We start from the raw sequence: 24,847 nt of genomic DNA, 5'->3' as shown, positions 1-24,847 counted from the left end.
AAGATGTCTGTTGGCATAAAGCTGTTATAAACTTTTTTTTATCATCCTTTTAATGTCTAGGATCTGTAGTGATTACCTTTTTTCATTTCTAATATTGGTAACTTAACGTTTTTATTTTTGATATATTTACAAATGTTTATGAGAGGGAGCGTGCGCAAGTGGGGGAGGGACAGAGAGAGGGGGAGACACAGAATCTGAAGCAGGCTCCAGGCCCTGAGCTATCAGCATAGAACCCGACACAGGGCTCGAACTCCCAAACTGTGAGATCATGACCTGAGCTGAAGTCAGAAGCCTAACCAACTGAGCCAGCCACCCAGGTGCCCGTGTTCTTTTTTTAAAAGTCAGTTTTGTTTGGAGTTACCAACTTTATTTACAAGGAACTGACTTCTGCCTTTGATTTTCCTGTTTTATGTCTGCTTTCTATTTTATTTCCACTCTTTGTAAAAAAAAATTTTTTTTTAAAGTTATTTATTTTGAGAGAGAGAAAGAGAATGAGTATGCCAAGTGGGGCAGGGCAGAGAGAGAGAGAGAGAGAGAATATCTCAGGCAAGCTCTGCACTGTCTGCATGGAGCCCGATCTGGGGCTCGAACCCATGAACTGTGAGATCATGACATGAGCCGAAATCAAGAGTTGGACGCTGAAGCGACTGAGCCACTCAGGTGCCCCTTATTACCACTCTTACTGTTTCTTTTTTCTGCTTACTAAAGTTGATGTAGTACCTTATTTTTGGGTGGGGGGGTTAATTTTTTGTTCTTTTTCTAGCTTAAGATGGAAGCTGGGGGCTCAGTTGGTTGAACGTCCAACTCTTGATTTCAGCTCAGGTCATGATCCTAGGGTCGGACCAAGCACTAAGATTCTCTCCCTCCCTCCCTCTTCCCTCTCCTCTGCTCATGCTCTCTCTCTAAAATACAGAGGGGAAAAAAAAAAAAGATGGGAAGCTTAAATAATTGGTGTTCCACCTTTCATTTTAAGTACATATTTGAAGCTATATATTTCTCTCTAAACTTCCCTTTAAATTCTGCTTTAGCTAGATCCCATGTATTTGGATGCATTGTATTTCATCGCTCTTCAGTTCAGAATGTTTTTTTAAGTTCTATTGTAATTGGATCTTTGTTCCATAGGATATTTAGAGGTATGTTGCTTGTTATTTTTCCATTACTAATTTACGATTTAACTTACCATGGTTGGGAACATACTGTGTGATTTCAATCCTTTCAGAATTCTTGAGACTCCACATTGCTTTTTTCTTTTTAATGTTTATTTATCCTGAGAAAGAGCAAGTGAGTGGGAACAGGGGAGAAGGGCAGAGGGAAAGAGAGAATCCTGAGGTGAGGCTCGATCTCACAACTGCGAGGTCATGATGTGAGCCAAAATCGAGTTGGACGCTCAACCAACTGAGCCACCCAGGTGCCCCTCGGCATTGCTTTTAAAATGATGTTTTATCTTTTTATACTTTTAGCGTCTTTAGGAAGGCCATTTTAGGTAATCTAGCCATGTTAGTAATAGAAATATCTAAAGTGGTTTTAAGTTAACTTTTGGTTTTTTCAGGGATAATTTAATCGAGCAATTGTTAAAGTCTTTTCTTTTAAAGAGTTTTTAGTTTTAAGTAATCTTTACACCCAGTGTGGGGCTTGAACCTACAATCTCGAAATCAAAAGTTGCATGCTCCACCAACTGAGCCAGCCAGGCACCCATGACCCGTTTTAAATAATGTTAATAACTGGTTTTTTTTTTTGTTTTTTTTTTTTTTAACGTTTACCATTGAAAGAGAGAGAGAGAGCACGTGCGTGAGCAGGGAAGGGGTGGAGAGAGAGGGAGATACAGAATCCGAAGCAGACTCCAGGCTCCGAGCTGTCAGCACAGAGCCCGACGCAGGGCTTGAACCCACGAACCGCGAGATCATGACCTGAGCCGAAGTCAGACGCTTAACCAACTGAGCTACCCAGGCGCCCCAGTAACTGAATTGTTGTTACTTTAAGCCACTAAAGAAAAGGAAGTTGCAATTTTTCGTGTAGAGTTTACTTTTTTTTGGTTAGACGTTTTTTGTTTTTTTTTTAAAGTCAGCTCCATGCACAGCACAGATCCCAACATGGGGCCTTTGAACCCACGAACCTGGGATCAAGACCTGAGCTGAGATCAAGAGTCAGATGCTTAACTGACTGAGTCACCCAGGCACCCCCTTTGTTTGTTAGGCTTCCCATTTAAGAGTTTGAAAAGCCAACAGTCTGACAGCATCTTGGTCCAGGTCCAGACTCTGCTCATTTTGTTGACTTTTCTTTCATACACGTGTATTCACAAGTATGTTCTGCGTATCTGAAGATTTTAATCCCGTCGCAAAGCTTGCTATGTTTTATCCTGCAAGTGTTGAACTGCTACCATCATCTTACTTTCTTTGCTATGTCTTGTACATTCCTGAGCAGTTCTTACTCATTTGTGCTCCCCACACAGCTTGCTTTGTTCTCGGATGCATAAGTGAGGTTTTAGGTGTAACTGTATTCTGAAGGACTATTAGCTCATTCCTTTGAGTTATTTTTGGAATCATGGTCATTTATCATTCAAGTAAGACCCCATACTTAGGTTCAAACTTTTACTACTTTGAAAATATTCTGGATATCTCTTGGGGTATGTTAATACCTGAAAATCACTTTTTTATGTGTATGTAGGCATACGGCTTGTTATACACAGTCTGTAAAGTAAAATGAAGCAAGATCAGTTTACGTATTATGAGAGCGAATCCATTAACTCAGCAGATGCACTCTTAATCTGTGTAAGATTATGTGTTAGATGAGACTGCCGACCGGCCTGTCTAATAAGATGCTAATAAATTAATTTTCATTTTGGTCCTGTCTTGAAACAGCATATTCACAAGAGACCCAGAGGTACGCATATGATAGGGAAGCCCAGCCGTGTATGCAGATGAAGAAGGCTAGTTAGTGCCTAACTGAATGTGTGGGAGAGCTCATGGGTCCAGTGGAAAGGGCGGTATTGAAATTGAATTTTACACTAGGAAAAATGATGGGGGAGTGGAGAGGCTAAAGCGGTGCTGGGCCTTCCTGAAGACTTGAGAAGCAAGGAAAAGAAAGGCCTAGATCACTGTGCAACTGGATGATGCAGACTTTGCAGGTGGAGGAATCCCAGAAGATAATGCCTGGAGGCAGAATGGGGCCATGTGTTGGAAAAAGCCATAGAGTGCACCATACTGAAGGTGTGATTTTGCTACTGAGAACAACTAGGGCCCGATTGCTTGAGACATATTTGCAACTTCTCCTGTAGCAGGTTTTCAGGGCCATCAGTTGTATCTTGGAATAGTTTGTTCCTTTTAGTGGAACGAGATTTCTCCTGTGTTGCTGGTATACCAAACAGGCATCTCTGAACATTTTGCTGATGCTAGGATCATTCCGAAGCAGTAGGCTCCTTGTTTACCTTGGTGGCAGGAGGAAAGAACTATATTCGGCCGGTTAGTGGTTGTGAACTAGCTCACATTTCATGTATTTTCCTTGGCCTTTTAGGCTGCACATGGTCCGTCTGATGCTGTTGGAGAGACTACTGCAGACCTTGCCCCAGTTACGAAATGTTGGAGGCGTCCGGGCCATCCCGTACATGCAGGTATCCCTCAGTTCACCCGGGTCTGTCACGTTGTGGTTGGACCATCCTTCGGCGTGTTCACGTGTCTCTCCTAGAGGCTCTGTAAGGCCTTGTTTGGTGTTAGGTCAGAGAATAATGGAATGCAGCTTTGAATTGCAAGTTTTAGCCCTAAATTCTATAGGTGAAAAGGCCAGGGGTCGGAGAATTTAAAAAGATGTCTGCAAGTCCTCCAGCTAGTTACTGACAGAGCCGGGAGCAAATGTCTGCTCCACAGATGCTTGGTGTATGTGAGTCTGTATTAACACAGTGTTGGAATGTGGTCTGCTAGCTGTTCTCGCACTAACTGCCTTCGTCTTAGGCAGAGAGCTCTTTACTTTGGGCACAGCACACTGCCCCCTGTCAAGCCACTTTGGTTGATTACAACGTAGTTTAGTTGATTTGTTTTGCAGACTGTTTGCAAAACGCCTTCTGTGATGCCACGTGTGGCGTATACCAAAGTTCGACTCTTCCGACTCCGGACACTTCACCTTCGGATACCTCGAGATTTAGGACCTTTTCGTGGATCAGAGTTGTGACTGACAGGGGCGTCAGGAGGATCGGGGTTTCTTCCGAAACACCTTGTGTTAGAGTCGTCCTCTAGGGTACTGGTCCTCACATTTTACCTCTCTGTTGACTTCCAGGTCATTCTGATGCTCACTACAGATCTGGATGGAGAAGATGAGAAAGACAAGGGAGCCCTGGACAACCTGCTCTCCCAGCTAATTGCTGAACTGGGCATGGACAAAAAGGTAAGGTTGGAGAGTCCCACTGTGTCAGGAACAGGCACGGGCTGAGGTCCTTCCAGCCTGCCATCCTTCCCTTAGAGGAGCTTCACTTCATTTCTGGGGGGCACCACCTGAACAGGAGGGTTCCGGTTCCGGTGATTCAACGAAAGCAGTAGGCCTGCGTTGGCCCAGGCCTCCTGTTAGGTCTGGACGTAAATGAGGAACAGACCAAGTCTCTGCCCCCACAGACCTTTTGTAGTTCCCCAAGCTGAAAACAAGAAATTAGTTACTTGTATCAGAACATGGGCTCTTAAGCGTAGCAGGCTCTAGCTACTCCAGGTGTGGTCCACCGATAATCGGAGCTTGTTTTGACTGTGACTCCGTGTGAAGAACACATAGGCTGGAAGGAGTCTTGTTGAGAGGAGGCTTCAGGCTTAAGGTAAACGGGAGCTTCTGGGCTCTGCTTCTGCCTGCAGGACGTGTCCAGGAAGAATGAGCGCAGCGCCCTGAATGAAGTCCATCTAGTGGTAATGAGACTCCTGAGCGTCTTCATGTCCCGGACCAAATCTGGATCTAAGTCTTCCATATGTGAGGTACTGTCTCTTTGAGCATATGGGTGTGTGGAAAGGAAAGAGGATTGTCGGGTTGATGCTGGGGCTGAGGGCACAGGTGGTAGTTAGAATAAGGCCGTTGTCTATTGTCATTCTAGAGGAGACAGATTCTAAGCTGTCACCTCTTCCAAGAGCAGAGCTTCCACCTTGTTCAGAGTATACCTTCCAAGTCCTGATCTCTGCCAACAGTCCTTCCAAGTGGAGCGGTTACAGGGTTTGGAAGTTCCATTATTGAAAGGAGGGGGCTATTCTGCAAGGCGCAGGGTGGCTAAGAGGATTCCCCTACTGTATGTTGCTATGAGGTATGGTAATAAAGCAGAGAGAAAGCAGCGTGTGCGTGGTGGAAAGGAGATTAACACAAAGCAGAGAAGGTGGAAATGGAGGCTGAACTACATCCAATCTTAATGAGCTTATGAGCTGTGGGGTTTGCTGGGATTTGCAAGGCTCTCCTAATGGTTTTATTTACAGTGGCTTTTCCCCTGCTTTTTTATTCATGTGATTACTTACCCCATCTCCTTTAGAAGCTGGTTCTGTAGAGAGAGCCCCTACTGGGAGGGTGGGGGTGCTATCTGGTGCTCACGGTGGAAAGTTTTCCCTCCCCTTGAAATGGGCCACTTTTCTCGTTGCCCAGGGAAGAAAGAAAGCCACCCTTCCCGGTAGAGAGGTTACCTAGCCCGTGCCCCCTTGGCCTCTGGCAGGGGTGTGGGCTGGGTAGAGCTGGGAACCTGCCGTTGTTGGGAAGAGCTGGGGGGTGTTTGAGTTAGTCGGGGGACCTCTGGCCCGAGATGAGCTCAGTCCCTGGACTGCCACTCTGAGAACGTCACCGTCGTTTCCTCCCCGCTGCCTCCAGCTGCTTCACGAGCCACCCTGACCTCTTCTCTCTTTTCCCCAGTCCTCTTCCCTCATCTCCAGCGCCACGGCAGCGGCCCTGCTGAGCTCCGGCGCCGTGGACTACTGCCTACACGTGCTCAGATCCCTGCTGGACTATTGGAAGAGCCAGCAGAACGACGAGGAGCCCGTGGCTTCCAGCCAGCTGCTGAAGCCACACACGACGTCATCCCCACCTGACATGAGCCCGTTCTTCCTCCGCCAGTACGTGAAGGTGAGGCCTCTCCCTGGATGTAGAGCGGCTCCTGCCCTCCTCCTCTCTGCTGTCTGTGAGTAGGGTCCGAGGAGCCAGGGCAGGGAGCCTGCTGGAGGCAGCCTGTGTTCCTCGGGGTTGGGGGGGGGGTTACTCTCGGCGTGATTTAGTGAACGACCACTCCTCCCGACCTACTGGGGTGCAGACTCCTGCCCTTTGTAAAGCCGGGGAACTGAGTGAAATCAGACAGATGCGTCCTTGCATGTTAAGCTCCTTAGAAAAAGGTGAGAAAGGGGCGCCTGGGTGGCGCAGTCGGTTAGGCGTCCGACTTCAGCCAGGTCACGATCTCGCGGTCCGTGAGTTCGAGCCCCGCGTCAGGCTCTGGGCTGATGGCTCAGAGCCTGGAGCCTGTTTCCGATTCTGTGTCTCCCTCTCTCTCTGCCCCTCCCCCGTTCATGCTCTGTCTCTCTCTGTCCCAAAAATAAATAAAAACGTGGAAAAAAAAAAAATTAAAAAAAAAAAAAAAAAAAAAAGAAAAAGGTGAGAAGGCACAGGGCAGTGTCAGTAGTGACTGCGTCCTGCTGTGTATGTCAGACTCCCCTGTGGTTGTCAGAGCCCCTTCAGTGGGCTTGTTTAGAAGATGGGCTTTCTGGTCAGGTGAGTTTGGGAACCAGCATTCCCACTTCCCAGCCCCGAAGGTCGGGCAGGTTCCGTCTGGCCTTAGTGAGCCTCAGTTTGCACGCTGGGAAATGATGCTCCGCGTAGGGTCAGCTGTGTGGGTTGTCGTGAGCGCTGAGTGGCGTGGCGCAGTAAAGCCCGACGCCGAGTGCACACTGGTGCCCATTCTGTGTTCATCATCTCTACCACTGCTGTCCGTCTGCATCTGGGCAGTGGCCTTCTGCGGTCGGCACCTGCTGTGCTCCCCATGGCACACGCCGAACTGCTTTGAATAGTTCAGGGATAGGATAGGCATAAAATGTGAACCTCACTGTGTCCTTCTCTTTAACCCTTTGCTGGTCTTCCATAACTTTTAGGCCAAAAAGTTCTCTGAGAACCCAACGATCTACCTAACTCTTCAGCTGCGTCACTATGCATCCTGGCACGTGGCCCCCCTGATCTGTGCCTTTCCCCACATGTGGCACGCCACTTTCCTACCTGCTGTCTTTCTGAACTTCTTTCCATTTGCGTCACTTCCTTTCCCTCTAAGCTAATTCCTAGTCCTTATTCAAGACCTGGCTCTCATGCGCTGGATCCTGGGAACAACCTCCCCAACACACACTTCCCTGCTACCAGGTCGGATGGAGATGGCCTTTCCCCGGGTCCCCAGAGCACCCTGTACACACATGTGGAGTCTTCCCCTTATTTGCACCTCCTGTGCTCGGCAAAGGACCGATGAGTAACTGGCGATTGAATACACGAGACACGCTGGGCCCAGACTCCTGCAGGCTCTGCCCAGAGAAACACACAGCCCGCGGGGTATCTGCTGCTTCCGCCATCCCCACAGCCCTCAGTTGCCCTGCCTCCAGGGGATGTGTGTTTAGTGATCTGGCTGCCTTGCTTTACTGAAATGTCTTTTGTTATAGCAGAAGGTTATGGATCTAGGGAATGGAGTGCATCTCTCGTAGGAAGTCAGGAATCCTTCCTCACCACTGTTTTTTTTTCCATTTTTTCCCTTTAGAAGTTGAGTTTTTGTGTCAAGCAGAGCACAGCCAGTCAGCATCAAAACCCACAGAGTGAAATGTTAGAACTTTCAAGACAAGCGAGATCTGTGTCCAGATGTACATGCAACCTTTGCATGTAACAAAGTTGCCCTCAGGAGCCTGGGGTCTTGCTGGGTTCAAACTCGACTGTCAGACAGCGATGGTTCCCATTTGAAAGGTGCCATTTGCTAATTCCAACATAAGCTATACCTAACAAGCAGCAAGCTGGCCTTTTTCCTAGTTGTGGTCATGGAAAACCGCCCGTCACAGGTTCTTACACAGGTGTTCTCCCTCCAGGGTCATGCTGCTGATGTGTTTGAGGCCTACACTCAGCTTTTAACAGAGATGGTCTTGCGGCTTCCTTACCAAATCAAGAAGATCGCCGATGCCAACTCTCGAATCCCCCCTCCTGTCTTTGATCATTCTTGGTTTTACTTTCTCTCAGAGGTAAGTGAAGGCCCCAGGCAGCATGCCATGCCAGGAGAGGACATACTGGCTGTGACAGCCTTTATGGCCCCCTTCTGTCCTCGCTCCCAGGAGGTGTTGCCCCCAGCAGCGCCGCTCACACTGTGTTGATCTTGCCCCGGGTGTCCCGTGTGGTGAAGCTGTGGAAGATGGCTGTCAAAGCAAGCCGTGCCTCTAGATTTTAAGTCCATATGTTTAACTCTTTCTGTGTATGGTAGGAACAGACAAGTTTAAAAATTTGAATGCTGGTAAATAGAGAATGTAGTAGTTAAGTTATGGAGAGATTTTAACATAGGGGATTGCTTGAACCACCATTGGAAAACCAGAACAGGAAAAAAGGGAAGCCAGAGACAGTGACTACAGGAAGCAGCCACCAGAAACCCGCGTGTGAAGAGGAGTCAGCTGGGTGGGCCCGAGGTGGGGGTGCTGCTTCCGGTGCCCCAGGAACTCTGAGGGGCCGCGGTGCGGTCGATTCTGGAAGTATACAAAGAATCTGATGATCAGAACCAACTGTAGTTGGTTTGTCCTTGGATGCTGAAAAAATGACGGAGGCTGCCAGCGTGAAGGGCTATTGCCAGCATAGCAGGCAGACAGGAAGGAGCCGGTGCTTTTTCCTCTTGCCCTCTGTCGTGCCTTTTTGTTCCCTGTTGGTAGGACCGGAGGGGGAGCCAGCTGGCAGAGAGGCAGTGTAGTTAGCGTGCTTCTGGACCGGCCATTGCAGGGCGGTGTGTGGTGGGGCAGGTCTGGGACCGCCGAGATTTGGCAGTTTAAGATTAGCCACCATCACAGCAAGCTTGAGATTAACTCTGGGAAGAGTGACCTGTTAGCAGACCCCAGATGACCATTTCAGGTTTCCCCACCTCTTTGACCAGAAAGAGAGATTCTGAATATGTTTTCTTGATCATTTCACTCTGGGTGGGCCGGAGTGGGGGCTGGCTTCCCTGTAGATTCCAAAGGATTCCAGTAGGGGAGTGGGGATACGGCTCTTTTCCCCTCTCTGACGTCTGTCTTTCCATGCCTGCCTTTCTTCTGGTTTCTGTAAGGAATACCGCAGTTAATTGGAGGCCGGCTTGGCCGTGAGGAAATAGCTTAGCTTGCGTTTCTTACCGATTTTTAATGACAGTTCGTGAACACCTGGGGTGTCACTGCTGTCACAGTTCCTGAGTCATTGACTTTTCGTGTTGCTTTTCCCCTCAAGTACCTGATGATCCAGCAGACTCCGTTTGTGCGTCGCCAAGTCCGCAAACTTTTGCTCTTCATCTGTGGATCAAAGGAGAAGTACCGCCAGCTCCGGGATCTGCACACCCTGGACTCCCATGTGCGTGGGATCAAGAAGCTGCTGGAGGAACAGGGGATATTCCTCCGGGCAAGCGTGGTTACAGCCAGCTCAGGCTCCGCCCTGCAGTACGACACACTCATCAGCCTGGTATGAGGGCGAGGGGGCATGGTGGGGCAGACAGAGGGCGGGTGATGCGGCTCGGCCAGCGAGGCGGTAGGATGGAGCAGAACGGGGCTTTTAAACATTTAGAGGACGTTAAGGCCACAGTTGAGCTCAGGGCGAATCCGCGGTGCTGTACATCCGGTGCAGTTGGCGTCAGGGTCTGAGATTTCCCCACCACCGTTCCCACTCCCGCCTGATGTCATGAGTCGTGGCGTGACCAGTCATGACCAGTGTCGCTGGCTCCACCAGAAATTTGCACACCTCTGAGTTCTGTCCTTCAGCACTAAAGACATGATGTGTTACTGTCTGAAAGCGGTTTGGACTTTGGGGATCAAATCGAATCATCGCATAGGAGCATCTAGAAGAGGACGTCTTCGGTGTTCAGTATTTCTAAGCTAGTGTCCTTCCTGGGGTGCTTTTAGCAAAAGAAAAGGTGGGAGTGCGGGAAAGAAAGGGCAAAGTAACCTGGGTCGTAGTTTACCGTCACGGTGTCTCTCTCTCCTGCTGTGTTACTGAGCGGCCTGCAGGGTCCCTGTAAACAAAGGGCGTTTGTGTGGTGGGTGTAGCCCAGAGGAGGCTCCATGAGAGCTGCAGTGTGTGCACTTGGGGAACCCGGGGCACGGGGTCAGCAGCCGTGCACAGGGGGTTGTGCTCAGTATGCAGTCCAGAGTCAGGACAGTGACCCCTCAAGTGCGGGCTGCCTGGCGGGGCTGCTCACCTCTGCGGATTGGTTTCCATTTCAGATGGAGCACCTGAAAGCTTGTGCGGAAATTGCTGCCCAGCGCACCGTCAACTGGCAGAAGTTCTGCATCAAAGACGACTGTAAGCAGTGCAGCTCCTTCGGGCTGCTGTTACTTCGTCGTCCCTTTGAGAACTAGGTAGTGAGGCCCACTGTGTGCCAAGCACTGGCCTGGATGCCGGAGACGAAGCCGTGAGCAAGACACGTAGCTAGAACTCTGCCTAGCTGAGAAGAAAAGTCAAAACTTAGGAGCGATCAGGGTCAGAGACAAAATTTGGGGTGCTCTGGGGGCACAGAGTAGGAGCAGCTGACCTCCAGATTATAGAGCTAAAACTAAAGAGGAGCCGGTGGGGTCTAGAGAGTCGTCTTCTTTGAAGAAGTGGGGGCTGAGAGTCGATCTCGAGGTAGCTGTTTGGACATTTGTGAGGTATTTCTGCAGCGGGCATGAGTTCTGGGCGGCATCTGGCAGAGCAGCCTCGGAAAGCAAGCTGGTGGGAACGGGGCCGGTCCTGGCTGGGTGCAGACACGGCTCCCGTGATGGGGAAGTCCGCGGTAATTGTCTCAGAACCGAGCCCCGGTCTCCTCTGCCCACAGCCGTCCTGTACTTCCTCCTCCAAGTCAGCTTCTTGGTGGACGAGGGGGTGTCTCCGGTGCTGCTGCAGCTGCTGTCCTGCGCCCTGTGCGGCAGCAAAGTCCTCGCCGCTCTGGCGGCCTCCGCGGGCTCCTCCACTGCCTCCTCCTCCTCGGCGCCTGTGGCTGCCAGTTCTGGACAAGCCACGACACAGTCCAAGTCGTCCACGAAGAAGAGCAAGAAAGAAGAAAAGGAAAAGGAGAAAGAGGGTAAGCGTTTGTGACCAGGGTGATGTGTTCTGCTTCCTCTTGGAGCACACTGTTGATGCTCCTTTCAGGAAGGGCTTTCACCCGGATGTGCTAGGGACCTAAAACTCAGATGCCCTCTAGTGTCTAGTTTTGGTTTTATTTTCCTTTACACCTTACACTTGTGACTTCCCGTACCAAGGAAAGGCCAAAGGGCACTGAACGTTTTTAGTAAGCCAAGTTTGTTTTTCCATGAAATAATAAATCACACTTGCTGTGTGAGAAGGTTGTCAGTGTTAAATGATGCTCGTAAATGCACCTCGTGAACTGTTAAATGCCCCACAAATGGAAGCTGTTTTAGTGGACTCCCTACCATCGAAAAGGCAGAAGCCTTTCTGTTTTCACTGCTTTTCGTGGTTCTCGGAGGCCTGAGACCGGTGATCAGCAGAGCAGGGGAGGTGGTTTACGTTCTCCCAATTAATGATACAGGTAGATGTTTTAGGTAACGGATCTCCGACGTAGCCGTGTTTGTTCGGTGCCAGGCTTGCGTCGGCCCTTTGTCCTGTGCCTTTTTGGTGGCGTTATTGCACGTCTGTCTCATTTGGGGCTGGCCTTCTGGTTCTCCTGTAAACAAAGTTGTTTTCAAATTAAAACCATTTAGTTGAAACTCTTAGACATGGACAGAATCCCCTCCCTCTCCATCTGGTGTCACTGGCTGTAGGACGCTAGACCATGCTTCCTGGTCTCCAGTCCTCAGTCCCGCCCTGATCTTGCAGGTGAGAGCTCAGGCAGCCAGGAGGACCAGCTGTGCACAGCTCTGGTGAACCAGCTGAACAAATTCGCAGATAAGGAGACCTTGGTTCAGTTCCTGCGTTGCTTCCTGTTAGAGTCCAATTCTTCCTCAGTACGCTGGCAGGCGCACTGTCTGACGCTGCATATCTACAGGTGGGGTCCGGGGCTAGGTTTTGGCGGTCTGCATGGGTCCAGGACCCGAGTGGACGATGTGGTTCTGTCTTGGCTTCATGTTACATGCTCATGGTTTCAATCTCGGTATTTATATCGGTCTGGATCCTCTTGACTGTTACAGGTGTCTTCGTGAGGTTAGCCGTTCTTAGCCATTAAACTGATGTCGTAAGCAAGAGATGCTTGCGTTTTTTTCTGAGAAGGCTATATTTTGGAGTTTGTAAAGTGACCAGTCTTGACTCTTCAGGCCACCTTCTGAAGATGCACCTGTTAGGATCTGCTGTCAGAAGAACAGCAGAATGGCTTGAACTTAACCCCTGGTTGTGGGGAGGGAGATACAGCTACAGAAACAGTACCGGGGCATTGTTGATAAATAAAAGGAACTCCAGGGTTTTCTGCTGCTTGGTAATGCGAACTGTCCTTTATCTACAGAAACTCCAGCAAATCGCAACAGGAGCTCCTGCTAGATCTGATGTGGTCCATATGGCCAGAACTGCCAGCCTATGGTCGTAAGGCTGCCCAGTTTGTGGACCTGCTAGGGTACTTCTCCTTGAAAACCCCACAAACGGAGAAGAAGGTAACATTTGATGTATAGTCAGGGGGCTATCTAGCCACGTTTGACCTTTTTTTCCTTGAGTTAACATTCTGACCGTCCCACATGGGGGGCACACCTGTAAAATCTCTTTAGATCTATGTTAAGCACTCCCAACACGTATGCCACCAGATAACATATACTAGCAAATAAGCACAGGCTGAATTTGGCTTAGCCAGCAGAAGGAGATCAGGTGGGGAGGAAAATGCAACCCATTTAAAGTTGTTTTAGGAAAGAAGGTATCCCCCTCGTTTTCCTGGCTGCCCTGATGGCATCCCTAAAAGTGTCTCTGCAGTCGGATAACCATTTCGTGACTTCTCCATGGGAATAAAAACGGTCTTTGTCCACAGGGTCTGAAAAGGTGACTGTCCCTAAGTCTGTGGAAACTTGTAGAGAAGACAGAATCCTTTAAATGACTAGGAATTAGGCCCAGCCTTGTGTGATTCTGCACTGGGGCTGAAAAGCCTGGTATTTCTTGGGCGGTATCAACTAGATAGCGGGAGACAGAAGTCTTTTCCAGGAAGACTTTCCCTTGGCCTTTAACTCTGGTCTTTTATTAACTTCTGTTTCAGTTAAAGGAATATTCCCAGAAGGCTGTGGAGATTCTGCGGACTCAAAACCATATTCTTACCAACCACCCCAACTCCAACATTTACAGGTGGGCCCGTTCTGCCTTCTCCCTAACTGAAGCTCCCTCAATCAGGCCCAGTTGCCGTCTCCACATTGCTTAGCTCCTCCATAAGAATCAGTACGCCTCTGTCTAGTTGGGCTTCGAATCCCTCCTCGTAGCTGGAGCCTTGCACACCCAGGGCACTCAAAATGTAACTGCTCGATTAGATTTTGGGAAGCAGTAATTTGAGAATGTTTCCTACTTCGAGGGTCTGAGTCTAAATCAGATGAGTGTACAGAAAATGGCTAGGTTAAAACAACTTTTGAAAGAGTATCAGTTAAACTAGCAGCTATTATTTCCCTGGTTTAATAACAACTGTTCTCTTTTCTTCTAAACTTCATTGAGGTATACTTTCTATACCACGAAATTCACCTATTTTAAAGTATACAACTCAATGATTTTTGGTCAATTTAATTGTGACTCTGCTTTGAGTCAAATATTAATGTAGGTTTTTAGGATTCCTCTGACCTCAGGATGGCTCAGAAGTAGGAAACATCTGGGGCTGATTGGTTGACATGTCCTTCCTGTGACTTCTAAGTCCTGTTGGGATTTCTTGCGTTTCTCTGTGTTCTTACTAGGGGGGCGCTCGCCTTAGGGAATGTCGCCGTGGCGCGTTCATGGCTTCTTTGTGAAGCTCGGTGCTTTCTAAAATGAAAATTTCCTTATGCTGAGACTGGTTTCTTCCTTAGCACCTTGTCTGGCTTAGTGGAATTTGATGGCTATTACCTGGAGAGCGATCCCTGCCTGGTGTGTAATAATCCAGAGGTGCCATTTTGTGTAAGTGCTGTCTTTAATGTGGGCAGTGGTGGGGCTTGCAGGGCCAGTGGGTTTCTCATTCAGAGATTGATTGTTGCCACATAGGTGTTCCTCTCCCGACGGTTGGTCACCAGTGGTATGAATGCTTAGCTGCCACACTTACCACCTCAGATAGAAGTGTCATCCGTGGTTGAAGAGTGGGTTACAGTGGTCAGTTTTGAAGAAGGCAGGATGAGCCGGTGGCCTTGAACCGATACACTGTTTTGTGTCCTCCTGTGTTTAGTATATCAAGCTGTCTTCCATCAAAGTGGACACGCGGTACACCACCACCCAGCAGGTCGTGAAGCTCATTGGCAGCCACACCATCAGCAAAGTGACGGTGAAAATCGGGGATCTGAAACGGACAAAGATGGTGCGGACTGTCAACCTGTATTACAACAACCGGACTGTGCAGGCCATCGTGGAGTTGAAAAACAAGTACGGGCTCTTCAGGCTTGGGGAGGGGCCGTGTAAGGCTTAACACCAGCTGTTGGTTTTGATTGCTGGAATGGGGTGAAGCAGCACATCCCCTAGAGGCCTGGTATGTTCTCTTTCCACTTCAGTCAGGGCTGGGGACAAAAGTGAAACACCGTTTCCTAATGTTGACAAAGGTTCTTTGGCCTGTCCGGTGGAGCCCTTGGGGTCTGAGGGAGCAATTGAGCAGTCTGCCCTCTGAGAGAGCAAGCTGAGTGAGGGGACTGCAGGCTTCTACTCGTGTTAATCGGGGCAGTTCTGGGGTTAAAACCCATACTGGGAAATACTTGTCGTTTCTTGGATCAAGATGATGTTTGCTTGCTCACAGAGAGGCAGTATTCCTTAAGAAGTTTCTCTAGTACGCAGGCCTTATATTGATATGTCGCACCTTCCTTTTTTTTTTTTTTTCTAAATCTTTATGTGTGAGAGAGAGACAGAGTGTGAGCAGGGAGGGAGCAGAGAGAGGGAGACACAGAATCTGAAGCAGGCTCCAGGCCCTGAGCTGTCGGCACAGAGCCCGACGTGGGGCTGAAAGTCACGAACCGTGAGATCATAACCTGAGCCGAAGTCGGACGCTCAACTGGCAGAGCCACCCAGGCGCCCCACACCTTCCTTTTGTATCTGCCTATGTTGGATCTTTCTAGCTCATGTGTCCTGGTGTCTGAATCGGGGCACGTCATATGTGGGCCAAAGAAGGCACCGGTGGGGGTTACAGTGTTGACCCACAGAGACAGATCTGTTGAAATCTCTGGCGTGGCTGTTGGGCAGAGGACATGGGGAGGTGCTGCTTAAGTAGGAAGACTTGCAGGGCTGTTCTGCACAGAATAGAAGTATTGGTATTATCCTAAGGGGCAGAACAAAGCTAGGCTGGACCACATCAGCAAACGGCCACAGGGAGCTTGGCCGACAGGAAGTTTTCTTCCTTTGGAGAGCAGTTCACATTGGTCACACGCAAGTGAAAGCTGCTAATGCGGATGACCCGCTCCCCTTCTGGAGGAGGTGGGTTTCATTTCCTGTTGCATAGAGTCCGTGCAGCTGCCGGTGAAGCGCTCAGAACCCGCGATGAGACCGTGGGCTCGCACCCCAGCTCTACTGTCTGTCTTTCTGGTGTGGGAGCAGTTGCGTAGTTTGGTTTAGTGTATGTAGACTGCCGAGAATGGAGCCTAGCATGTAGGAAGTGCTTAATAAATGTTACCTGTAGTTAATGTGACTACCCTAAATTACTACGTGCCTTTTTTTTTTTTCTCCTCTCTGCTTGGCACATGGCACATAGTTCATGGTACCTCTTGGGATCTTAGGCTTTAGTGTGGCGTAGTTTTAGAGTAGTCTCTCTCCCTGATGCGTGCTTCGTTGTTTTTCTAGGATCTGAAAAGTCATTCTGTGTAACATCTTAAAGCACTTGAGTGGTAACATCCTTTTTTTTTTTTTTTTTTTTTTTAATTTTTTTTTTTCAACGTTTTTTATTTTTATTTTTGGGACAGAGAGAGACAGAGCATGAACGGGGGAGGGGCAGAGAGAGAGGGAGACACAGAATCGGAAACAGGCTCCAGGCTCCGAGCCATCAGCCCAGAGCCCGACGCGGGGCTCGAACTCACGGACCGCGAGATCGTGACCTGGCCAAAGTCGGACGCTTAACCGACTGCGCCACCCAGGCGCCCATTAACATCCTTTTTTATAAAGAGCAATTGGAAGATTTTCTTTATATTTGGTTGCTATTATTCGCCAGATCACCTTTTCTTAGAGTGACCACTGCCTTAGAAGAATATATGGGGACAGCCTTACTCTTTGTCTCCTCAGACCATCTCTGAGGGGTAAACAGGCGGCTCTCAGGCCCCCTGCCCCTCTGTCTGACACCGTCTCTCGTAGGCCGGCTCGCTGGCACAAAGCCAAGAAGGTTCAACTGACCCCCGGGCAGACAGAGGTGAAGATTGACCTGCCCTTGCCCATCGTGGCCTCCAACCTGATGATCGAGTTTGCGGACTTCTATGAAAACTACCAGGCCTCCACAGAGACCCTGCAGTGCCCGCGCTGCAGCGCCTCGGTCCCTGCCAACCCAGGGGTCTGCGGCAACTGTGGAGAGAACGTCTACCAGTGTCACAAATGCAGGTGAGGGAGTGTTGCCGGGCCAGGGCCGTGTACGTTCCTTGTATTTCCCTGTAAGAGCCTCAGTGTGGGCAGGGTTCCAGTGTCTGGTGCCCTCGTGATAATTAGGGGACTGTGGGCCTGTGGAGTCCAGGGATGGAAGAGCGGTGCGCGTGTAGGTGTGCGCGCACCTGTCCTGTGGTAGGCGGGGAGCGGGGGTCCCTGGGTCTGGTTGCAGGTCTTCCTTTCTTGTCACCTGGTGTGTAAGTCACCCTCAGCTGTCGTCATCCCTGCACGGTTCCAGGGTACGCGGGTGGCGCCGTCCATCTCACGGTCACCCCCCACCCCCTGCCACTGAACCTCTCCTGCCCCCTGACCCGAACGCCTTGGTTCTTCAGGTCCATCAACTACGACGAAAAGGATCCCTTCCTCTGCAATGCCTGTGGTTTCTGCAAATACGCTCGCTTTGACTTCATGCTCTATGCCAAGCCCTGCTGTGCGGTAGATCCCATCGAGAATGAAGAAGACCGGAAGAAGGTGAGGCTGCATCCGCCCTCGACTCAAGGCAGTGGCTTTGCTCTGAGCTTTGGGCAGCAGGGCTGGCGGAGGGCAGCGGGCTTTTCCTTTTGGCCCCAATCTTCCTCCGCTCAGGCACTGTCTGCGGGGCCCGGCTTTAGGGTGGCAGCAGATAGAGGCGTGCGGTTCGTTGGAACACGTGGTTTACGTGTGACTTCTGGGAAGTGTCGGTTGGTAGTGAACTAGAGTGTCCCAGCAGACAAGCAGCTTCAGATTTGGAAAAGCAGGAAGAAGTCGGACAAGTGCCTTGCGTTTGTTCCACAGACGCCTTCATACTGCAGCTGTTGGCCTTGTCTCAGTGGCAGTGCGTCCAGGGGCTGGTTCCGGATTGTCAGGAGGAATAGAAATAACAAGTGCATGAAATAGCACCTGACCTGTGGGAAATGTTTCAGAAAACGGTTAGCAATTGGGATTAGTCAAGGAAAAGCCTTCACGCCCGCCCCTGTCTTTTCCTGCTAGGCTGTTTCCAACATCAATACGCTTCTGGACAAAGCTGACCGAGTCTATCACCAGCTGATGGGACATCGGCCACAGCTGGAGAACCTGCTCTGCAAAGTGAACGAGGCAGCCCCCGAGAAGCCGCAGGTAACCCCGAGCTAGAGGGGCATTTGGAGAGGGCTCCGGGGCAGAAGCAGAAGACTGACCACTTGCCTCTTGGGTTGCAGGATGACTCGGGGACGGCCGGGGGCATCAGTTCTACCTCCGCCAGTGTCAATCGGTACATCCTGCAGCTGGCCCAGGAGTACTGTGGCGACTGCAAGAACTCTTTCGACGAGCTCTCCAAGATCATCCAGGTAGAGAAGCGGGAGCCCCTCTGGAGTGTTCCGTGGAGCATTACCAGTGAGGTTTTCAGAGCATTCCTGCTGTCCCCCTCCGGCACTTTGAGTCTTGGATTGCCCTTGCCCGATCTGAAAAGGCAGGGTCCCGAGTGGCCGCACCATTCAGCCTCTCTCCGTTGTAGTTTCTGGTGCTTGGCAGAGACCTGAGTTTATTCCAGAAGATTGAGAGTGACATTATTAGATGTGCTTTCCTTGGCCCATTTAGAACCCATCTTTTGGTAGAGGGGTTGCTAGTTTTAAAAAACCAGCTGTCAAGATTCTGTTCCCCCCTTTTCTGAAGGGCCACGTGTGCAGGCTGGTAGGGCAGGGCACACCGACTCCAGTCAGCCAGGGTGGGCCGTGCAAATGATGGAATGTTACCAACCTAATGTCCATGGAATGGGAGGCTGGCCGCATGCAGACAAGCCGGTTCCTGGCCCCTCCAGAGCTGTCTCTGCTATATGGGCCGACATCTCTGATCTTCATGTTTGTTCTTTATGAGACAGCGTTTTGTGGGAGTTAAGGACCTGTGCCGTGTTCAGGGGCTGAGTTCTGACTCTGCCACTTGCCTTGGACAAGCTAACCCTCCTAAGCTTCAGCTTCCTTCTCTGTAAAATGAGGATAAAGTATCTAATCGGTAGGGTCATCAGAAAGGTTAAATTGGATAATGCATGTGAAATGTTTTTTCAAACCAAAACTAATTCCCAGTTAACTTTCTCTTCTTCCTTATTTATTGCTGTTTTATTTCTTTTTCATTTTTTTTCTCTTAGAAAGTCTTTGCTTCACGCAAAGAGTTGCTGGAATACGACCTGCAGCAGAGGGAAGCAGCTACCAAATCGTCCCGAACCTCCGTGCAGCCCACCTTCACTGCCAGCCAGTACCGCGCCTTATCCGTCCTGGGCTGTGGCCACACATCCTCCACCAAGTGCTACGGCTGCGCCTCGGCCGTCACAGAACATTGTATCACGCTGCTCCGGGCCCTGGCCACCAATCCGGCCCTGAGGCACATCCTCGTCTCCCAGGGCCTTATCCGGGAGCTCTTTGATTACAATCTTCGCCGAGGCTCTGCGGCCATGCGGGAGGAGGTCCGCCAGCTCATGTGCCTGCTAACTCGGTCAGAACCTGCAGCGTGATCGTGGGCCCGGTAACTCCTAACGTGGTGGGGGGGGGGGGGGTGTTGGTGGCCGCTGGTAGTAGCGAAGCTGGGAGCTTAGGGGTGCAAAGTGTGGTGCTTGTTGCTGCTGGACAGGCTGGCTAACTTGTGAGGGAGGAAGAGGGGGAGATGCCCAGGGTCTTGGTGAGCGAATTCTGCGAGCATTTGAGACCAGGTTAGCTTGTAAGTAGAATATTTGGCTTGTACGTTGTCAGTTCCAGTGAGGTTCCCTGGGGAAACGAATGTCTGAGTTCTGGTGAGGGAGGAGAAGGGAGCCTGGGCATTTGGACTCCAGACTCCCATGGAGGAGGCCAGTGGAGCAGTGGAGCCTGGTGATGAGAGCTTATTATGCGGTGTCTGATGCTCTGTGCCCCGGACAGCTTACCTAACGTCTTTGAGCCAAGGTTTTCCTTGTCTGAAAAATGCTGACGAGTAAATATCTTGAAGGCTTGTGGCGAGGACGGAATGAGATAATTCACGTGGGCAGTGACTCCTGCTTGTTGAGTGCCTACCTTGTGACGATAAGAGTTACCAGAGCTGCATGTGGTTTATCTACGGAGTGTGTGGCATGGGTTCCGGAACGTGTTAGGTGATGGATAACCATTTCTTGCTGTATCATTTATTCACCCACTTAGCAGGTGTACTTTGAGTGTCTTTGAATGCCAGGCACTGTTTGGGACTCTGGGTGTGCAGTGGGAAATGCTGCCCTCACGTAGCCCTCAGTCTAGGTGGGGGAACTGCAGAAGCATACTTGTACAGTATAGCATCAGGAAATTCCAGTTGTGAGGGGAGGTAAAGCCACAGTGGCGCCCCGGCTGTGGCAGGAATTGCCGCGTGGAAGAAGGTGGCTAGGGTAGGTCTGTTGAGGGGTGATGATTGAGGAGACGCGTGTGGAGTAAGGGGACGAGCCACGCAGATGTGTCTGCTGTGGCGGGGTGTACCAGGGATCCTGCAGGTGGAGTAAAGGAGGCCGCAGGGGAAGGAGAACCAGAGGTGGCTGGGGGCCAGATCCCGGGGGGTCTTCTAGGCTATCGGAAGGGCTTTGAGTTCTGTTGAAAGTGGGGTAGGAAGCAAGAAAGGGACCTGGTACAATTTACGTCGTTAGGACTAATGTCGACATCATCACGGTGGGGCATAGGTGGGAACCATGGGTGCCTCGTGGGAGCTGAAGTAGAGGTGCATGGAGTAAATGAGGAAATTGTTGTGACCCATCCTGGCAGGAAGCCCCTGGATCTGGAGCCTGGGGACTCAGCAGCCTGGGCTGTAGACGCAGAGGAGATCTCGGTGCTGGTGCTAAGCTCCCCTCAGTAACCCCTGCGGGGCAGGCGGCTGTGATGGGCTCTTTGTTACAGACCCGGGGCTCCTCGTGGGGCTGATCTCTTAGGCCCCTGGGCATCGATTGCCTTTTCTCTGAGCTCCTCAGGTGGGGAGGTGGACACGGCCGGTGGTGGGTAACAGGACTCCCATGCCTTTGCTTCCTCAGAGACAATCCGGAAGCCACCCAGCAAATGAATGACTTGATCATTGGCAAAGTCTCCACTGCCCTGAAGGGCCACTGGGCCAATCCTGATCTGGTGAGCAGGACGGCCGCTCCTCTGACCTCTCCCTCTCTGTTCTTCTGTGCTTCTTTGCTTTCCTTTCCACCGGTCTCTGTGGGGTGACTGTCCCAGGTCAGAGCCAGCCTCAGAGGGAGAAGAGAAATGGGTGGTTGGCCAGAGGGGGGGCAGGGGTCTCCAGCTCTCCTTTGTCTCTCTCGTGGTGCCACCGGGTACCAGACATTTTAGTTCCGGGTCCCCTGATCAGAGTTTGGACGTAAGCCCCAGTCCTGGCTCCCGCCTGCAGACCCTCCTCTACCCGTGTCTCCTCCCGTTGGCCTTCTAGGCAAGCAGCCTGCAGTATGAGATGCTGTTGCTGACAGACTCCATCTCGAAGGAGGACGGCTGCTGGGAGCTGCGGCTGCGCTGTGGTGAGCTGGGGGCGCGCCTGCTTCGGGGCTCTTTCGGGGTGGGGCTTCGGGCTCCATCCTGGCCACAGACGGGGTGGGACGGGGGCTGCCCCGGGCAGCCCTGCTGGAGCCGGGGCTCGGTGCTCGGTGCTCGGTGACCGCGGCTCAGCCTGTCCCTCCTACCCCCAGCTCTCAGCCTCTTCCTCATGGCGGTGAACATCAAGACCCCCGTGGTTGTGGAGAACATTACCCTCATGTGTCTGCGGATCTTGCAGAAGCTGATTAAACCACCTGCTCCTACCAGCAAGAAGAACAAGGTACCGGGCAGGGAGGCCAGGAGGGGAGGGAGAGCGGCAGCCCCTTCCTGCCCCGGCGGGGCACCAGCGCTTCCTCTGCCTCAGTTAAGCAGACAGGAGTTGGGAGTTTTGAGAAGGAATGTTTCTCAGAGGGAAGTCGAGAGTCACATAAACATGAAAATACAGAAGCGTGGAACGAGCTGGTTTGCTGGAGGTCTGGCTCTTTCTCCAGTCACATCAGATGACTCACAGCTCCCAGAAGGCACGTGTTCTTTTCCACCCCTGTGCCTTTGTGCATGCAATACTGTGCAGGGGTGAAAATCCTAGGCTCTGAAGCAGACTTCTTGGTTTCCGATCCCAGCTCTTCTCTTTCCTAGCCTTGTGACTTTGGGCAAGTTGTTAACTCCAGCTCCTTGGTTTGCCCATCTCTGCAATGGGAATACAACACACTGAACTGTTGGGAGGCATCAGTCACTTAACACAGATTACGTGCTCGGAACACCGGCTTGTGTTAGTCCCTTAGTAAATGTTAGCTGCGGCTGTCTGTCATCTTCTCTGTGTAGGATGCCCCCTTCTTTGTTAGCTGCCTCTTAGAAGATCCAGCTCTCTGCTGGGCTGGCTGTGAGCACCTCGAATCCAGGGATGTCCGTTTTGTAGTATTTTTTATGTCCAGTGCAGAGCATGCTACTTAACATACGCTAGCCATTCAGTAAATCATTAAGCGAATGAGGAAAGCCAAGTTTTTGTTCTAAGATAACATAACCATAGCTGAGCCCCAGATTGATCTGCTTGTACCAACTTGTGGAAGACACGGGCCACGGTTCTTCCTCTCAGCCATGCCTGAGGCTGTCTCTCTGTGGTCCTTGGGCCATTTGATTCCTGCTCCGTCCTGGTGGGGCCCTTGGTGGGAAGAGTCTTCGTTACTGCAGGAAGATTGCTTTCTGAGTGGTAAGCACCAGGGTGGAAGCTGGATATTGAACAGTTTAGTAAATTTTCCTTGACCCAGTCTTCCTAGGCAGTCCTCAGAAAAGGCAGGACTGAGGTACCCATCTTCCTTCCCTTTGACGAAGGTTTATTTCCCCTCAGAGCTCATTGTCAGCCAATAAAATCAGTACTTGATTAAAGAGGAACGTCATCCCCACATGACCATCATTTTTCCCAGAGTGAGGCAAAAAATTTCCAGAGTTGTTTATTCTCTAAGTGCGGGAGCCCATTGTCGATGTTTGCGCTGTGCTTAGTTTCAGCCTAGAGAAAGCAGCAGTTCTCAAAACTAGGCTCCCGGTGCCTGAGCGTTCCCTGGACCATCGGGGACTCTGTGAGGCCAACATTTGTTTCCTAACTCTCCTCCGGCCCTGCTTGCCCCTTGTGGTCTGTGCACGTCGGGGCTGGTGGTGCACAGTCCCTGGTGGCGAGGCCACCGGGGCCTCAGCGGGAAAGGCAGTGCGTGCTCACTCATGGGCGTCCTCAATGAAACGGTGCATGTTAATGTTAGTACATCTCCCTTCTTGGGTACTTGTGTTCTTAATACTCGGTGTGACCGTGTGGAAGCACGCCGGAAGTGCTCCTGCTGCACACGCCCCAGTGCCGCCGCGCTTGCTGTCGGGGGCAGGTGCGTGCATGTGAGCCGCTGCCTCTTGTGGGGCCCTGTGTGTGCTTGGAGGGGTGTGCGATGGGCCAGCTGTGCTTATTCAGAATTGGGTGTTAGCAGACATTTTCTTTCTTTTTCTTTCTTTCTTTCTTTCTTTCTTTCTTTCTTTCTTTCTTTCTTTCTTTCTTTCTTTCTCTTCCTCCCTTCCTTCCTTCCTTCCTTCCTTCCTTCCTTCCTTCCTTCCTTCCTTCCTTTTTTTAATGTTTGCTTATTTTTGAGAGACAGAGCGTGAGTGGGAAAGGGGTAGAGAGAGGGAGACACAGAATCTGAACCAGGCTCCAGGCTCTGAGCTGTCAGCACAGAGCCTGATGTGGGGCTCGAACTCACCAACTGTGAGATCATGATCTGAGCTGAAGTCAGACGCTCAACTGACTGAGCCACCCAGGTGCCCCAGCAGACATTTTCTTGAAAAATGAAGGAAGTGAACCCATCCCTCCAGAGGAACTGACATAACTCAGAGAGCCAGTATTTTCCAGGTGACCAACACGTGCTACAGAATCACACGTGGTTTAGTAAAGATGAGGGTTAGTGTGGTGGAATATGAAAAGTTTATCAATCGATTTCAGATTCCACATAACAGCCAGTCTTTAAGAACCTATCACTTATTGCACTCCCCCGAAAAATAAATATTAAAAAAAAAAAAATGTATCATTTGTTGAAAGTGAGATCCAAGAAAGAAACCCGCAATTACGTGAAAAGGCTGTAAAAATACTCTTTTTTCCAGCTACGTATCTGTGCAGCTGGGTGCTTTTCTCGTACTGCAACCGCAACAACATACGCCAACAGGTTGAACACAGAAGCAGCTCTGAGAGTCCAGCTGTTGTATTAAAATCGGTCATTAAGCAAATTTTCAAAAACGAAGCAGTGCTGCTCCTTTAGGTTATTTTCATTCTGGAAATACAAAAAAACATCATTTAGGTAGATAGGTAATGGATTCATTCTTGTTTTTAAATGAAATTAGTTAGTATCCTAAGAATTTCTCATGCTTAACTTTAAAATTCTTTTTTTTAATTTGTAGAACTTTATTAAAAAATTTTTTTGGTAATGTTTATTTAATTTTGAGAGAGAGGGAGGGAGTGGGGGAGGGGCAGAGAGAGGGGGGTGACACAGAATCGGAAGCAGGCTCCAGGTTCTGAGCTGTCAGCACAGAGCCCAACGCGGGGCTCCAACTCACGAACCGCGAGATCAGGACCTGAACCGAAGTCGGACGCCCCACCGACTGAGCCACCCAGGCGCCCCTCTCATGCTTAACTTTTAATGTTATAAATATCAATAGATAGAATCATACATGCAAAACAGTTTCGGGTCCTCAATAATTTTTTAAGAGTGTGAAGGAGTCCTGAGACCAGAAAGCTTGAGAACATCTGGTTTAGAGTGTGTGGGGGGCTCTTGGCTGTGCAGGCTAGTTCTGCTTGGTAATGGCTCCCAAAATTCTGGAGACTGCCCAGTGGCTCCTTAAAGAGTGATGTTTGGGGAGCTGGATCAGCCTTGGGGTAGGAATTGGCGGGTGTGGCTGTAGGACTGTCTGTAGGAAGCCAGCTACCTCTTAGTCCTGCACAGTCAGAACGGTGACCTTAAGCTCAGTGTGGAGACGCCGCTGCTAGGTTGTGTCAAATGGCTTTGAAGGAACAT

At 50.4% G+C, this 24,847-nt stretch overlaps 1 protein-coding gene and 1 long non-coding RNA gene across 7 annotated transcripts in view; both read left to right on the top strand.

Annotated features, from left to right (window-relative positions):
* Positions 1 to 24,847, top strand: part of UBR4 (ubiquitin protein ligase E3 component n-recognin 4) — a 134,826-nt gene that overhangs the window by 77,487 nt on the left and 32,492 nt on the right. For all 6 annotated transcript variants that reach the window (XM_086715843.1, XM_086715844.1, XM_086715845.1 and 3 more), the window contains 21 exons: positions 3,511 to 3,607; positions 4,267 to 4,374; positions 4,827 to 4,943; positions 5,854 to 6,063; positions 8,040 to 8,189; positions 9,406 to 9,633; positions 10,392 to 10,470; positions 10,982 to 11,227; positions 11,980 to 12,148; positions 12,599 to 12,743; positions 13,331 to 13,416; positions 14,118 to 14,205; positions 14,468 to 14,661; positions 16,564 to 16,803; positions 17,178 to 17,316; positions 17,815 to 17,940; positions 18,021 to 18,149; positions 18,944 to 19,287; positions 20,810 to 20,900; positions 21,208 to 21,292; positions 21,461 to 21,588. In XM_086715843.1, coding sequence (XP_086571969.1) covers positions 3,511 to 3,607; positions 4,267 to 4,374; positions 4,827 to 4,943; positions 5,854 to 6,063; positions 8,040 to 8,189; positions 9,406 to 9,633; positions 10,392 to 10,470; positions 10,982 to 11,227; positions 11,980 to 12,148; positions 12,599 to 12,743; positions 13,331 to 13,416; positions 14,118 to 14,205; positions 14,468 to 14,661; positions 16,564 to 16,803; positions 17,178 to 17,316; positions 17,815 to 17,940; positions 18,021 to 18,149; positions 18,944 to 19,287; positions 20,810 to 20,900; positions 21,208 to 21,292; positions 21,461 to 21,588 — 3,199 coding nt within the window. The remainder of the gene's footprint in view (positions 1 to 3,510; positions 3,608 to 4,266; positions 4,375 to 4,826; positions 4,944 to 5,853; positions 6,064 to 8,039; positions 8,190 to 9,405; positions 9,634 to 10,391; positions 10,471 to 10,981; positions 11,228 to 11,979; positions 12,149 to 12,598; positions 12,744 to 13,330; positions 13,417 to 14,117; positions 14,206 to 14,467; positions 14,662 to 16,563; positions 16,804 to 17,177; positions 17,317 to 17,814; positions 17,941 to 18,020; positions 18,150 to 18,943; positions 19,288 to 20,809; positions 20,901 to 21,207; positions 21,293 to 21,460; positions 21,589 to 24,847) is intronic.
* LOC147577813 (uncharacterized) lies at positions 6,070 to 7,821 on the top strand. Its single transcript, XR_015254508.1, has 2 exons — positions 6,070 to 6,326; positions 6,583 to 7,821. It is a non-coding gene; the product is annotated as an uncharacterized LOC147577813 (long non-coding RNA).

Source organism: Puma concolor, chromosome C1 (genome assembly GCF_028749965.1).
Source record: "Puma concolor isolate L17-30 chromosome C1, mPumCon1.1.hap2, whole genome shotgun sequence".
NCBI lineage: Eukaryota > Metazoa > Chordata > Mammalia > Carnivora > Felidae > Puma > Puma concolor.
This window is presented reverse-complemented; position numbering and strand designations above follow the sequence as displayed.